Source organism: Salvelinus namaycush, chromosome 30, assembly GCF_016432855.1.
Source record: "Salvelinus namaycush isolate Seneca chromosome 30, SaNama_1.0, whole genome shotgun sequence".
In the NCBI taxonomy this organism is placed as follows: Eukaryota; Metazoa; Chordata; class Actinopteri; order Salmoniformes; family Salmonidae; genus Salvelinus; species Salvelinus namaycush.
In genome coordinates, this window is record NC_052336.1 from 10,480,751 (window position 1) to 10,495,898 (window position 15,148).

Consider the following 15,148-nt stretch of genomic DNA (forward strand, 5'->3'; position numbering starts at 1 on the left):
GTTCAATCAGGTAATATTAATTACGGAGAAATTATTTTATAGAATAGCATGTCATAGCAATTAATCTGGCATAGTCAAAGACACGACACATCTCCGGAGAGACCTGAAAATAGCTGTGCGGCAACGCTTCCCATCCAACCTGACAGAGCTTGCAGAGAAGAATGGGAGAAACTACACAAATACAGGTGTGCTAAGCTTGTAGCGTCATACCCAAGAAGAGTCAAGGCTGTAATCGCTGCCAAAGATGCTTTAACAAAGTACTGAGTAAAGTGTCTGAATACTTATGTAAATGTCCTAAGTGAAAAATTTATTTTTTCCCCATACATTTGCAAAAATTTGTAAAAGCCTGTTACTGCCTTGACATTATGGGGTAATCAATTTTAGAATACTGCTAACAAAATGTGGAAAAAGTCAAGTGGTCTGAATACTTTCCCGAAGGCGCTGTATTTAGCCTCAAAATTAAGTATTTTATTGTGAGGCTAAAACAATGACAAAACAGTTGCATCCATGAGTTTAAAAAATAATAGTCAATTAAAGGTCTGCCAAAGTAAAAACCTGATTAAAAAATGTATTTATATGAATGTAGTAACTACAGAAATTGTTTGTTCACTGGGAAATGAATATCTAACTAGTCAGTGACAACTGTGTGGAGTTTGTGACAGCAACTGAGTTTATTACAGTATCATAGAAAATATAATCCTGGCATTTAATATGATCTTCTATGCAGAAGAACACCTTACCTTCTAACGACGCTAATGAGCGTCAGAGAAAAACAGAACAGGTTAAATTGTTTGTAACTCAAACCATTTGGACTCCATACGTTTTTGTAGAACAGACGAAATCAAATGGTACAACCCAGAAGTCCGTAGCTCAAACAAACACTGTTTAGAAGTCCAAAACACACCAGCGATAAGGTGGGACTCATTGGGTTAAGGGTCAGTTTACACTTACTAATGTTGCGCGGGTCAGCTGTTTGTTCACCCGCCCTCTATTGCTAATAGCCCATCCACAACCGCCCAAGTACATGTGAAAAAGTGAATCTGAGGCCCGCAACCGGCCCTAACCCGGATTTATTAAGGTGTTGTTTCCTTATTCAACCAGCCACCCACCCGCCCTTCATCCACACAATATTTCATAACCCTAAACCCGACCGCCCCGCGGTTATACCCGCAGGGTCTGCAGGTTATGAGTCAACCAGCATATCACCAACACACTATAAAAGAGATTACGATAGGAAGGCCATTATGTACTCCATTACCTGAATCAAACAGCTTACCTGGTTGGCAGATAGAGGCCCGTGCTGAAACTCCCAAATACTTGAACCTGTAACAAAGGCAAAAGCGTTATTCATTGATTTCACTTATCAATCAGATAAGCCGAGCTATACATTAGCTTTGAACTGATACAATGGCAGGTATTTAGTTAGAAAATAAAGACATTATTTGATTTGACTTCTGTCAAGTCACGTGATATACTGCTCTCCTGTGACAACAGTCTGATACTTGGAGACAGGTGTCAACTAAAGCAATAAAAATATAATCTTCATGCTAAATGGGGAGAGTCTAACGTGCATCAACTTATTTCACCTTTTATGCAAGTCGGTGCAGTCATTATCTGACAACCATGCAATGTTCTTGGGTGCAAAAAATGGGAACAGAATGTAGTTATGAGAAATTATAAAATGATGCTTTAAACACTAACAGTTTGGACAAAAAATAAATGAAATAAGCTTTTTATTTAATGCGTCCAGATTCCAGACAAATATCCCGCTTTATCTGAGCTTTGTGGGCATTAACCAATGTCACGTCACATAACAGTATTTCACATTGGTTCTGAGGGCTCAAAAATAGCCTTTGCCTAAGCCTTAAACCAGCCGTTATTCCCTTAAACCTCCCTCCTGGGCTGAGGTCCTGCCTGAACCGACCAAGAGGGTTAAAGCCTGGGCTCCAATCTGCTTACTTGAGGTACATTAGGCAGGGCATGTGATTGTGATGTGGGTGGAAATGAGAGGGGTGATGGATTGCCACTGTGTGGACGAGTTCCAATTCCAGTGAGGGGGAACACACATCCACACAGGTCCCCAAGGTGAACTTAACTCATGGCTCGGCTCTACTGTATAAAGAGCTAGTGGTTGTCACTTACATTATCGAGAGACGGAGTGAAGTTAGAGAGGGAGAGAAAGACATGGTGGCCGCCTCAGACAAATTGACCTAGACAGATTTCTCAACTATCTGGTGGGTTCACAGTTGTTCAGTTCACCCAGTCACAGACAGGTCTCGCATTGAGTGTGTAAGAGGTCAGGTGATTGCTGGGAGTCTTAGTCCTGTTCTTGTTGTGGACAGGATATTAACTGCTCTCCTGCCTCAGTGGATAGAGTAAGAGGTAGGAACAGTGCCAGGGACAGCAGTGGGCCTTTCTGTCTATCTCAGGGATGGGCAACTATTTAAAAAAAAAATTGAGTTCATTTCCTGCGATACTACACTATTTTCCATGGGGCAGAGAAAAATGAGCAGTTTCACAGCGAATTCCCTGTAATTCTACATATTTTGCCATAGGGTGAAGAAATTGCATGTTTTTATATGATGTCTGAGTGAGTGTGACTAACAAAATCTATGGGGGCCCCCCGGTTGGTAATTCGACCATGATTACTACAAGATAGCAGGCCACTAGACATGGGCTAATTGAGTTACTGTCAGTGAGACATAAGAGAACTGCTGATGTACAACCACATTTAGAAATTGCACCTTGTGTTTTCTACTATTCCAACTCAACAGTAAATTGACACCCAGACTGAGTTCCTAAACTAAAAAAGTGATCCGCGGGCCTACAAAACAGCAGTTGTCCATCCCTGGTATAGCTTGTAAAGCTGAGAGCAGACACACACAGCTCTATCAGCAGGCTCAAAGTCAGCAGGAATAAGGACACCTGGAGCACTGTAGATTACAGGCCAAAATATAACACAGCAGGGAGATAAGAGCGGACCGACCAGGCGCTTTCACAAATGGCTGCTGGTCACACGCCCCACCATATACGGCCTGTCTTTCATCATCATTACAGCTCAGCCTATAGGGAGGGAAAATCACTCTCTCCTACAGAGTCACGACTCCTTTCAGACAGCTATAGAGCCAGCCAGAGAAAGACTAGAAAGATGTAAAGACAGCATTTCTACATAGAGCAGCAAGTTCTCATGCTGTCTCTGGCAATGAGGGGAATTTGTATAATGAGGGAACAGGAGATTGTGAGAATCTCAAGCAGCTTGCCGTGTGGATGAGGTCTGTCTGTGTTGCTAGAAACCACTTCAATTCCAAACCTTTGCTCTGCCTGTCACTTCTAGTAGTTGGTGTTGGCTTTTATGAAAGCATGAACTCTACATGGTTGCAATATTTATTTGAACGATGACCCGTATTAGCCTGGGCCCAGATCTTTTCAACTATGTTAAAGTTTCAACAACCAGAGGAGTTTGCTGTACATCAATAATGGTCAAACAGATCTGGGACCTGGCTAGACCTGTATGGGCTTAGGACTGGAACTGTAGCGATGTGAGTGATTCTTACGTCAGCAGTGGGCCACAGGTCTTTGATGACCCTCTCGATCCTGTCCACCACCTCCATCCTCATCCTCTCCTCCTCCGCCCGAGGAGACATGTGCTTGTAGAAGTCATTGATCTCCTCATGGAGCCTGCAGAACACAGAAAACAGTGTTAGGGAGAGAGCCAGAGACTGAGCGAGAGAAAGAACAAAAGGAGAAAGTAGCATGTTCATGGGGATAGTAGGAGAGTCTGAAATAGATCAAAAGACACTGACAAAGATTGATGGCAGAATATATTGTAAGAGAAAAATCTAAATAACAGGTCTACAATACAATTGATGGGGTCTACAATACATAATTTATTATGCCAGTCAATGCAATTTGTAAACAACTTTCACCAGTAGCCCGCTGAACAGCCACCAGAGACAATTACCCCGACCTACCATGTAATGGAAATGGTGAAAAAAAATACAATTACCCTGCCCTACAATCTAATGAAATAGAGAAAACAGAAATGACACTTCCTCAAACACGCTAGGCATTTATGGAGTTAACCGCAAAGCATCATTACTACATAAACTGGCTTCTTTACCAGAGGCGTGTTATGTTAAAGGCTAACTGCCAACACCTGTGTGCCAACAAACTGTAATCAAGTAGCATCTACTGAAGATGGGAAGAAATGCATTAACTACAGCATTATGACAGACAGGCTGACGTGTGTGAGAAAAGATCACAAAGCCACCATAATGCAATACATCTACACCTTTGGTACAAATCATAGGGCATATTCCCACTGTTAGGGGTATGGACCAGTTCTTCACTGGTACCAAAGCAGTTGGCATAAATGTAATTTCCCTTCCCTAAGGTAAAATTAAATAGTTTGGGAGGACAATGCTAATAAGTACAAGTGTTGCAGTCCTTGAGTTAAAAATGGGTGCTTAACCAACAAATCGACTTCACTAAACGATCAACAATGCCCCAGGGTCACTTCCCTTCACCCCGATAGTCAGGCAAACTTGGTCCTTGGCTGGGTGGGTATGAATGCCAGGGCAGGTTTAGGGAGACCAGGGATTGTGGCAACTGTCAGATACATTACACAATGGCACAGAGACAAGACCGTGACTGGGCCAGTAATTGACTGACTGATGGGTTATTTCTGCCTGCAATTCACCCTGCTGTCTGTCTATTATTAAAGCTGCAGATTGACCAACACACCCACCCACAGGGCCTAGACCAGAGGCTATATCAATAACACTAAAGACCGGGTCACACAAACATTCACACGTGATACTGATTGCCGCCCACACACACGGTGCGGCCTAAGCCAGCTGCCACCTCAACCTTTGACCCAACCAACACACGTCCTTGTTGTTCCAAACTCTACTGGTTAGCTCTTGTATGTTCTGGCCAGTGCTTAGCGTGGGGACAGGAAACGGAGCAGAATGGAGAGGAATCAAGCCAGTCATGGGGGATTGGAGCAGACAACACGTGGACACGAGGTCTAACACTCAGTGACCAACCAACACAGTAAGGCCGTAGGGGAACTCAGTCATCGGAGGATAAAAATACTTATTCCCTTTCCTAATCTTTCAAAGGAAACTCTACTAGTTTGAGTTGAATGGCAAGCTGCACATACAGCATTATGATTGTGAGCAGAGGCAGCAGTCCTGTTGCGTGAGCAGCTGTAATGTGAGTGAACACCACATACTGGAGGGGGTGTACTAAAGGCCAGGACACCAGAGGGCTGGGCTGGGGCTGTCGTGGACTGGCAGTGGAGCAGGTCACTCTGCCCTGGCTGCCCCTTTACTGGGTATGTTCACACACACACACAATCCCAGTCAACCACAGGGCCATGTAAACAACACAGCAACCAGCCAATGACAGGCCTGTAGCACAGCTTCCTTTGGCAGGAAAATCAAAGAGAGTGGGAGAGAAATGGTAGATACTTCTGAGCTTGTTTAGCCAAACTTGTGTGCCTGAGAGGGCTCAGCTGTGAAGACCACTAGTAGCTACTGTAAACAGCCTGATTCAGCCTGCTTGTCATTTGCGTTTCAGGGTTTTAGATAACAGTCTTCCCTGGCCCTTACAGTAGTCTGTGTTTCGCCTAATCCTCATCGACACCCAGACAGACATTCCTGGTGTAGCAGCCAGGAGTCCAACTGAAGGGCCCTGACCCGGTTAAACCCCAGCCGACAGCCGCCCCAATCACCAGCCTGTCTGTTGGCCCAATCTACACAGCAGTCCAGCCAGCCAGACAGTCATGCCAGTTCAATGCCATCAGTCCCTGGGTAGAAGTACTCCTCCCTGATGTGATGATACCAGGCCTTTCAAGCTACATCACTGCAGGTGTTCATCCTCAAACAATGATCCCTTTATATTCACACAGAGGAGTGTATCACACAGCTTGTAATATAAACAATAGGCTACTAAACTAAACTAACTTCTACACCTTTCCTCACCCAAGCACCAGCCTCTCCCATTTTAAGAAGGCCAAGCTAACGCCTCAGGGAAGGCCCGGTAATTGTGTGTGAAGACACCCACCATGAGGTTCCCTATCCTGAGGTATGAGCTGTTTTTCTGGACGGGCCAGGGCCTCACATTACAGTGTATTCTGAGGTGACTGAAGCGGAGCACTATGCAGGGGATTCCTTCCTTCTCTTTCTATTTGTCTCTTCATTTCTGATGTTGGTCAGACTGACATGGGAACAGGAGTTGAAGTACCTTCAACATGTGACACACCCACCCACACACACAGCAACAGGCCCAAAGATACGCTCTGCAGAGGCAACCTGGCTGACAGCATTCATCACGCCCAGCCAGTCACTGCACCGTGAACACACCTAGAGTCAACATAGCAAGGTATGACTACAGTGGGAACTAGTGATGGGGGGGAAAAAAACATCTAAATTAATGACAGATTAAATTCTGATTATTTTGAGGAAGTGTATACTGGCTACAGCGTCTCAACATGGCCAAACAGTACTATTGCCGTTTGTTTTTCAAGCAAAGGTGTTAAGAGAATGTGAGCACATTTGTTCGGTTTGCCGCCAGCTGAACTGAAGCATGCTGACGCCTTAAGTCACTCCATCGAGAGCCACCTGTAACAATAGAGGACAGGGGAGTGGGCCGTCCTCAGACATACGCACAGGAGGGAAGCAGTCTGGTACTGGGTCAGGAGATACAGCCATCAGCAAGCCATTCATATAGAGTTCACATATAGCCATTAACTTGGACACGTTCAATTCAACTGACTGACACACACGTCACATATTGATATGATGCACACGCACACACACTCTTCCATACATACACTCCCACAGGAAGTCCATAGTCAAACCTGTGTCACACGTACCACACAATGACTGACACACTTATCGGGGGAGATCAAACAAATCTCACCAATTTGGAGGCGATGGCAATAGAAATGTAATGTAGTTGTCTCACACTGCCAGCCTCCTACACTGTGCTTATAACAAACAAAAAACTGTGCCAGAGTCAGATTCATTTCAGAGAGTCAGCCTAAGTATAGGCTCTCTATTCCAGCTCAGACCAGTGGTGCTGCTAAGTTTCATTTCACAGCAGCAGTGTCTGACTGGCTGTCCGTGTGAGAGGAGAATGGGTTTCGTTTCAGGGTTAAGCCACACCGTCTCGTCACCCAGGGAACCGGCTTAGACCAGGGGGAGCAGCCCAGTGCTTTTGGAGCATGTGAAAGAAACAAAATCGCTGCTTCCTGAAACCTTCTGGATCACATTACAGATAGCACAGCCTCAGCCAAAGGAACAGAACACAGACCCTTGGCACTTGGTAAAAGATAATACGCCTGCCTTAATCATATGGAAATTGTGTAATCGCCTCAGAGCGAGCAGGGCTTCCAGAGAGCTGAGCCTGGAGAGAGCAATTAGGCTTCACACCCAGTGAGAGAGGTGCTCCTGTGGAAGGCAGAGCAGGACTAGGCAAACCCATTTGGGAGCCCTGGGTTTAGAGGAATGGCTTTGCAACTGAAACAAGCAACATCTTTTCCAAGATATAGATACTGTAGTTTACTACTGAGCAGCAAGTGCCAGTAGGTTTCTGAGGTGGCAGAGTGGAGAAGCATAACATCAGGGTCTCATCTGCAAGTTCACTGTTGCAGTGGAAGACTGGTACTGCTTATTGACCAGCTGCTCAGATGGACTGACAGTATAAAGGTGTGTGAGAGTCAGAGGGCAGGGCATGTGTCTTGAGTTCAGACACAGGCAGTAAAAGACAGAGGAGGGAAATCTAACTGGCTGCCAAAGTGCCTTTGAGAAAGGAGAGGGTTCGCTGGCAGATGGCTTTTCGAATGTGCAAGGCCAGCCCCCTGGTTTAGAATGGCCTCCACCGAACAGCATTAGAGCAACCAGCTATAAATACTGCAGAAGAACCAGGGACAGAAATAACAGGGTACTGTACCATGCCCATGTTTCATAGCGCTGCCAGAAACAGTGAGAGACATGTCATCCAGCAGGCATTCTCTTCACGTGAACCTGCAAAAACTTTCCTCACTCACTGCTTATTAGGCAGTCCCTCTGTTGGCAGTGCTACATGTGAAAATATGCCGCTCACACAAAAACATGAGTTGGCTAGCCTATGAGTGACAGGGCCAGCAATACGCATAGTCACACACACACAGAGGAAAGGATGTCAACCCAAACCACACACTGAACATAAGGTGTCCAATTCATTAAGCTTTCATCAATGCCTGACATCCTCCAGCAGCACTACGGTGGCTCAGACTGGCTACCATAACCAGAGGATTTGAGTTAAAGACAAGCGAGAGCTACGAGGACCCCAGTTGTCCCTGATTGTTAGTGACCTGCTTGGCCTCAGTGGAGTTATCTGGCACACACTAGCTGCGGATGAAACCATGTGTTTAGTGCTGCAAAAAAAGCTCCCTGCACCACAGGCTCCAAAACATCTGTTGTGCTGGAAGTCCAGCCATAAACACTAGACTACACTTATATTACACCATCCTCTTCAATTAAAGCCCTAAGGCTCGATCCACCATAACATCTAGGTCTATATTCAGAAGTACAGAGGCCCATGGACGGACACAGACATCAAAAGAACAATCTAATAAAGATCAATTGGGCTGCAAGATCTTGGGCTACCCCAAGTACAATCTGCAGACACAATGCTAACAGATTTGAGCCATTAGCACTAGGCTAAACATTAGTAACAAGAGTCTAGTCTACTCAAACTTTTGTGTTTGGTCTAAACATACTGCATGTCATGTCCTCTAATCTCCATGACAATTTCCACTTCATCTCTGAGCTCACAGGCTAGACTCCAATCACTGCATGACCCTAGTCTGCCTGTCAACCAAGTCCTCATGGCTCCTCCCACTGTGAGGCCTTTTAAAAAAGAGCCAGGATGCAACATGTGAGTGGCAACCTATCAGACAAGCATAGAGATCTGTGGTATACAGGTTGCATATTGAGTTCATCAAGACTGGAGTAGAGAAAAGAGCACACTGTGTGCTTTTCATCATTAGTCACATGGCATGAAGTGACCTGTACCTAGGTAGGTTTCTCTTAATCTGCCTGGTTGAAAAGCATTTATACAGACTTATGAAAATGCAATTGCCAGAAATGTTTAAATACATATACTTAAATACAGTGAAAAAAGATTTCAAACATCCAATACTTTAATAATTACCATAATTTGTACAACAGAAACGGACACCAAACAAACACAGCAGTCTCCAATTGAAACTTATTGTCAAACAGTATGACAGTCACAAAAGAAATAGGATTGTCTTTCAGTATTGATTTTGTCTGGGCAGTACCAAAACAAGAAACAATCTACCTAACCCCTGTTCATATGCTGTTCAGACTACATTAATTTGACCGGCTTTCAAATTGGCCAGAAGGGGAGAAAATATCAAAACATTCCTCTTTAAGCACATGGGATGGCTGAGATACGGAGGGTTTCCCCACACGTGCTGGTAGAGGGAAGGGTATATTACCCACAGTCTAAAGGACCAGCAGCATGTATAGCTCTCTGCAAGTCCTCGCCTCACCACCTGGCTGTATGCCAGAAGGGGGGGCACGACAACTGCCTTTTCTCAATTAGGTTTGTAAGACATGTCAAAGATAAAATTATAAGTAGCGTGTAATTTTAAACTGCTTGCATGCTTTTCTCCTTCAAGAAAAAATAGCTGATTCAAAGGGGGTGTGGCAGATTTCAAAACTCTTCCGTGAAGGACTCCGGTAGGATACACTTGTTTCCTCGCCAAAAGGAGCCTATCGAGGAGGAGTAGCACTCACGTGCGTAGACATGAAGTGCTTTGAAAGGCTGGTAATGGCTCACAACACCATTATCCCGAAACCCTAGACCCACTCCAATTTGCATACCGCCCAAACAGATCCACAGATGATGCAATCTCTATTGCACTCCACACTGCCCTTTCCCACCTGGACAAAAAGAACACCTACGTGAGAATGCTATTCATTGACTACAGCTCAGCATTCAACACCATAGTGCCCTCAAAGCTCATCACTAAGCTACGGATCCTGGGACTAAACACCTCCCTCTGAAACTGGATCCTGGACTTCCTGACCGGTGCCCCCGCACATTGGCTAGCCGGACTATCTGCATTGTGTCCCGCCACCCGCTCTTCTACGCTACTGCTACTCTCTGTTTATCATATATGCATAGTCACTTTAACCATACCGACATACTACCTCAATCAGCCCGACTAACCGGTGCCTGTATATAGCCTCGCTACTGTATATAACCTCGCTACTGTAATTTTTCACTGTCCTTTTTACTTATCTATTGTTCACCTCATACTTTTTTTTTTACTTAAAAATTGCACTGTTGGTTAGAGCCTGTAAGTAAGTATTTCACTGTAAGGTCTTCGCCTGTTGTATTCGGCACACGTGACAGATTTTGATTTGATCACTTTCCAATTTTGTGCTTCCCAGTCAGGGACTTGGGGAAGAAAGCTAATGAAACATTTCCAAAACCAGAGATTACAAGCCTGAAAAACACTTTCTGAAAGAGACACTATCAATTGGCAGATATTTAGGCTTTACATGTATATATTGTGAAATATATGTTCATAATGCAACTCAGTAACTAAGCATTGTGAGCAGAATAAGAACCAGGAGTGTGGGAGACAGAGCCTGGTTGTGACTGTGATCCAGGCTGTACAGTAAAGGTTGGGGTATTAGAGTAATCACTAAGGAATGTCCTTATGCAAACAGTGTGCTTCATATTACTATAAATGAGGATCAGCCTGGCTAAGACTTTGCTCTGGGCTCTTGCATGTTGCTAGCCTACACTTGTCAGGCACGTAAAAGAGGGGAAAAAACACACCTCTACACATCAGCCTTTAAAACAACACCCCACCCACCTCAGGACTTTTCTCTAGCTTAAACTAGTAAGAACTGCATTTCTGAAATAGCTCTATGTCACACTAAGAATATATAAACTAATTGGTCAATATGTTTTTTCAAGACAGACCTGGTCCATTATACTTAGACTAATAAACAGAGGGGACTCAGGCAAAACAACAATAAGATAATGCACCAGGATGGTTGTAAAGCAGCACATTTCATTTCAGCGTCACGTGTCTGGGGAAATAACCTCTGTCATTATAGAGAAAATGGTTACAGTAACCTAACCTCTATATCTGCTTTGTACCAACTTGACATATTGATCATAATCAGTAAGCTATTATAGCCAACCTATATGAAAGACAGAGTGTACCCGGGGCTCCCGAGTGGCACAGCGGTCTAAGGCATCTCAGTGCTAGAGGCGTCACTAGAGACTCCAGGCTGTATCACAACCGACCGTGATTCGGAGTCCCATAGGTTGGCGCACAATTGGCCCAGCGTCGTCCGGGTTAGGGATTGACCGGGGTAAGCCGTCATTGTAAATAAGAATCTGTTCTTAACTGACTCGACTAGTTAAATCAATCAATCAAATGTATTTATGAAGCCCTTCTTACATCAGCTGATGTCACAAAGTGCTGTACAGAAACCCAGCCTAAAACCCCAAACAGCAAGTAATGCAGGTGTAGAAGCACGGTGGCTAGGAAAAACTCCCGAGGAAGGCCGGAACCTAGGAAGAAACCTAGAGAGGAAGCAGGCTATGACAGGTGGCCAGTCCTCTTCTGGCTGTCCCGGGTGGAGATTATAACAGAACATGACCAAGATGTTCAAATGTTCATAGATGACCAGCAGGGTCAAATAATAGTAGTCACAGTGGTTGTAGAGGTCAGCACACTGAAATAAGGGTTAAATAAAAATACTAGAGTTCAGACTCTACTAACAGGTCTGGACCTTTATGGCTGGGAGGGTATACTTGCCCTGTAGCTACACGGTTACTAACAACTCTCAGGCCTTTATCTATGGAACACTTCGAGAGAAGGGGAATAGTTTAGTCTCCCTATACATGTTGTGTACTATGGCTTTAAGATACATGATGTGCATAACATTAGAAGCCTCCTCCCTAAGTTTGCTTTATTCACTGCTTTAGCACACTCCGCCAACCCTGATGTCCTAGGCGTGTCTGAATCCCGGCTTAGGAAGGCCACCAAAAATCCTGACATTTCCATCCCTAACTATAACATTTACCGACAAGATAGAACTGCCAAAGGGGGCAGAGTTGCAATCTACTGCAGAGATAGCCTGCAGAGTTCTGTCATACTATCCAGGTCTGTGCCCAAACAATTCAAGCGTCTTCTTTTAAAAATCCACCTTTCCAGATACAAGTCTCTCACCATTGCCGCTTGTTATAGACCCCCTTCAGCCCCCAGCTGTGCCCTGGACACCATATGTGAATTGATCGTCCCCCATCTATCTTCAGAGTTCGTACTGTTAGGTGACCTAAACTGGGACTTGCTTAACACCCCGGCCATCCTACAATCTAAACTAGATGCCCTCAATCTCACACAAATTATCAAGGAACCTACCAGGTACAACCCAAAATCCGTAACCACGGGCACCCTCTTAGATATCATCCTGACCAACTTGCCCTCCAAATACACCTCTGCTGTCTTCAACCAGGATCTCAGCGATCACTGCCTCATTGCCTGCGTGCGTAATGGGTCCGCGGTCAAATGACCACCCCTCATCACTGTCAAACACTCCCTAAAACACTTCAGCGAGCAGGCCTTTCCAACTGACCTGCCCTGGGTATCCTGGAAGGATATTGACCTCATCCCGTCAGTAGAGGATGCCTTGTTGCTCTTTAAAAGTGCTTTCCTCGCCATCTTAAATAAGCATGCCCCATTCAAAAAATGTAGAACTAAGAACAGATATAGCCCTTGGTTCACCCCAGACTTGACTGCCCTTGACCAGCACAAAAACATCCGGTGGAGTTCTGCAATAGCATCGAATAGCCCCCGTGATATGCAACTCTTCAGGGAAGTCAGGAACCAATATCCACAGTCAGTTAGGAAAGCTAAGGCTAGCTTTTCAAACAGAAATTTGCTTCCTGTAGCACTAACTCCAAAAATATTTGGGACACCAAAGCCCATGGAGAATAAGAGCACCTCCTCTCAGCTGCAAACTGCACTGAGGACAGGAAACACTGTCACCACCGATAATCGATAATTTCAATAAGCATGTTTCCACGGCTGGCCATGCTTTCCACCTGTCTACCACTACCGCGGCCAACACCTCAGCACCCCCTGCAGGCTTCTCAAATGACTGCCTCGCCTGGTTCACCAACTACTTCTCAGACAGAGTTCAGTTTGTCAAATCGGAGGGCCTGTTGTTCGGACCTCTGGCAGTCTATGGGGTGCCCCAATGCTCAATTCTCGGGCCGACTCTTTTCTCTGTATATATCAATGAAGTCGCTCTTGCTGCTGGTGATTCTCGGATCCATCTCTATGCAGACGACACCATTCTGTATTCATCTGGCCCTTCTTTGGACACTGCGCTAACAGACCTCCAAACGAGCTTCAACACCATACAACACTCCTTCCATGGCCTCCACCTGCTTTTAAATGCTAGTAAAACTATGTGCATGCTCTTCAACCGATTGCTGCCCGCACCTGCTCGCCCGACTAGCATCACTACTCTGGACGGTTCTGACTTAGAATATGTGGACAACTACAAATACCTAGGTGTCTGGTTGGACTGTAAACGCTCCTTCCAGACTCACATTAAGCATCTCCAATCCAAAATTAAATCTAGAATCGGCTTCCTATTTCGCAACAAAGCCTGCTTCACTCATGCCGCCAAACATAACGTCATAAAACTGACTATCCTACCGATCCTTGACTTTGGCGATGTCATTTACAAAATAGCCTCCAACACTCTACTCAGCAAATTGGATGCAATCTATCACAGTGCCATCCGTTTAGTCACCAACGCCCCATATACTACCCACCACTGCGACTTGTATGCTCTCGTTGGCTGGCCCTCACTACATATCCATCGCCAAACCCACTGGCTCCAGGTCATCTGTAAGTCTTTGCTAGGTAAAGCCCCGCCTTAGCTCACTGGTCACCATAGCAACACCCACCCGTAGCAGCACTCCAGCAGGTATATTGCACCCCAAAGCCAACACTTCCTTTGGCCGCCTTTCCTTCCAGTTCTCTGCTGCCAATGACTGGAACGAATTGCAAAAATCTATGAAGCTGGAGTCTTACATGCCCCTCTAACATTAAGCATCAGCTGTCAGAGCAGCTTACCGATCACTGTACCTGTACATAGCCAATCTGTAAATAGCACACCGACCACCTCATCCCCATATTATTACTTACCCTCTTGCTCTTTTTCACCCCAGTATCTGTACTTGCACATCATCTGCACATATAGCACTCCAGTATTAATGTTAAATTGTAATTATTTGCGCCTCTATGGCCTATTTATTGCCTAACTCCCTACTCTTCTACATTTGCACACACTGTACATAGATTTTTCTATTTTTATTTTCTTTTGTGTTATTGACTGTACTTTGTTTATGTGAAAGTCTGTTGTTTTTGTCGCACTGCTATGCTTTATCTTGGCCAGGTCGCAGTTGTAAATGAGAACTTGTTCTCAACTGGCCTACCTGGTTAAATAAAGGTGGGAAAACGTTATAAGTTGCAGGTTAAATAAAGGTGGGAAAACATTATAAGTTGCATCTGCCCAGCCGCTCCTCTTTAAAGTGGGGCACAACACACTGATTTCACCTCGCTTTTCCACAGTCATTAAGAAATAGATTGCGACTTGGGGTTGTGGTTAGATGTGGGTCTGTTATGTTTGCTATATGTACTCTGATATTTATCATTGTTTGTTCCTATTCCCCAAACAGCCACCCTATTATGACTTTAGCTAAAGGAATAAATTGTGTTTGTGATGCCAAAGTTTGCTCACATAAGTGAGGATGTGCGAGTTGGAAAAAACCCACGCTGTTTAATAAAGAACAAGTCTTGTTCCTTCAACATAACATTGGCGACGATGTCTTATTGTTGTCCCATGTAAAGAAGTCAGAGTAGATCTGCTGTCTAAAGAAATGGGTGGATTTCTTAAATCTCACAAATCTAAATTTGGGAAAATACTGACTATGACCAAAAGTATACTATTTACACCTTTTACTACATTTGGAACTAGAATAGATGCTTCTGACTATTATATCAACCAGATAATTGTTTTTTCGG

At 44.6% G+C, this 15,148-nt stretch overlaps 1 protein-coding gene across 1 annotated transcript in view; it reads right to left on the reverse strand.

The window, feature by feature from the left end:
• The window catches only part of LOC120024947 (terminal nucleotidyltransferase 4B-like), a 29,926-nt gene that overhangs the window by 13,320 nt on the left and 1,458 nt on the right, over positions 1-15,148 (reverse strand). The window contains exons 2-3 of the mRNA XM_038969332.1: positions 3,555-3,678; positions 1,277-1,323 (exon numbers count right to left, since the gene is read on the reverse strand). Of these exons, the coding sequence (XP_038825260.1) occupies positions 1,277-1,323; positions 3,555-3,678 (171 nt within the window). The remainder of the gene's footprint in view (positions 1-1,276; positions 1,324-3,554; positions 3,679-15,148) is intronic.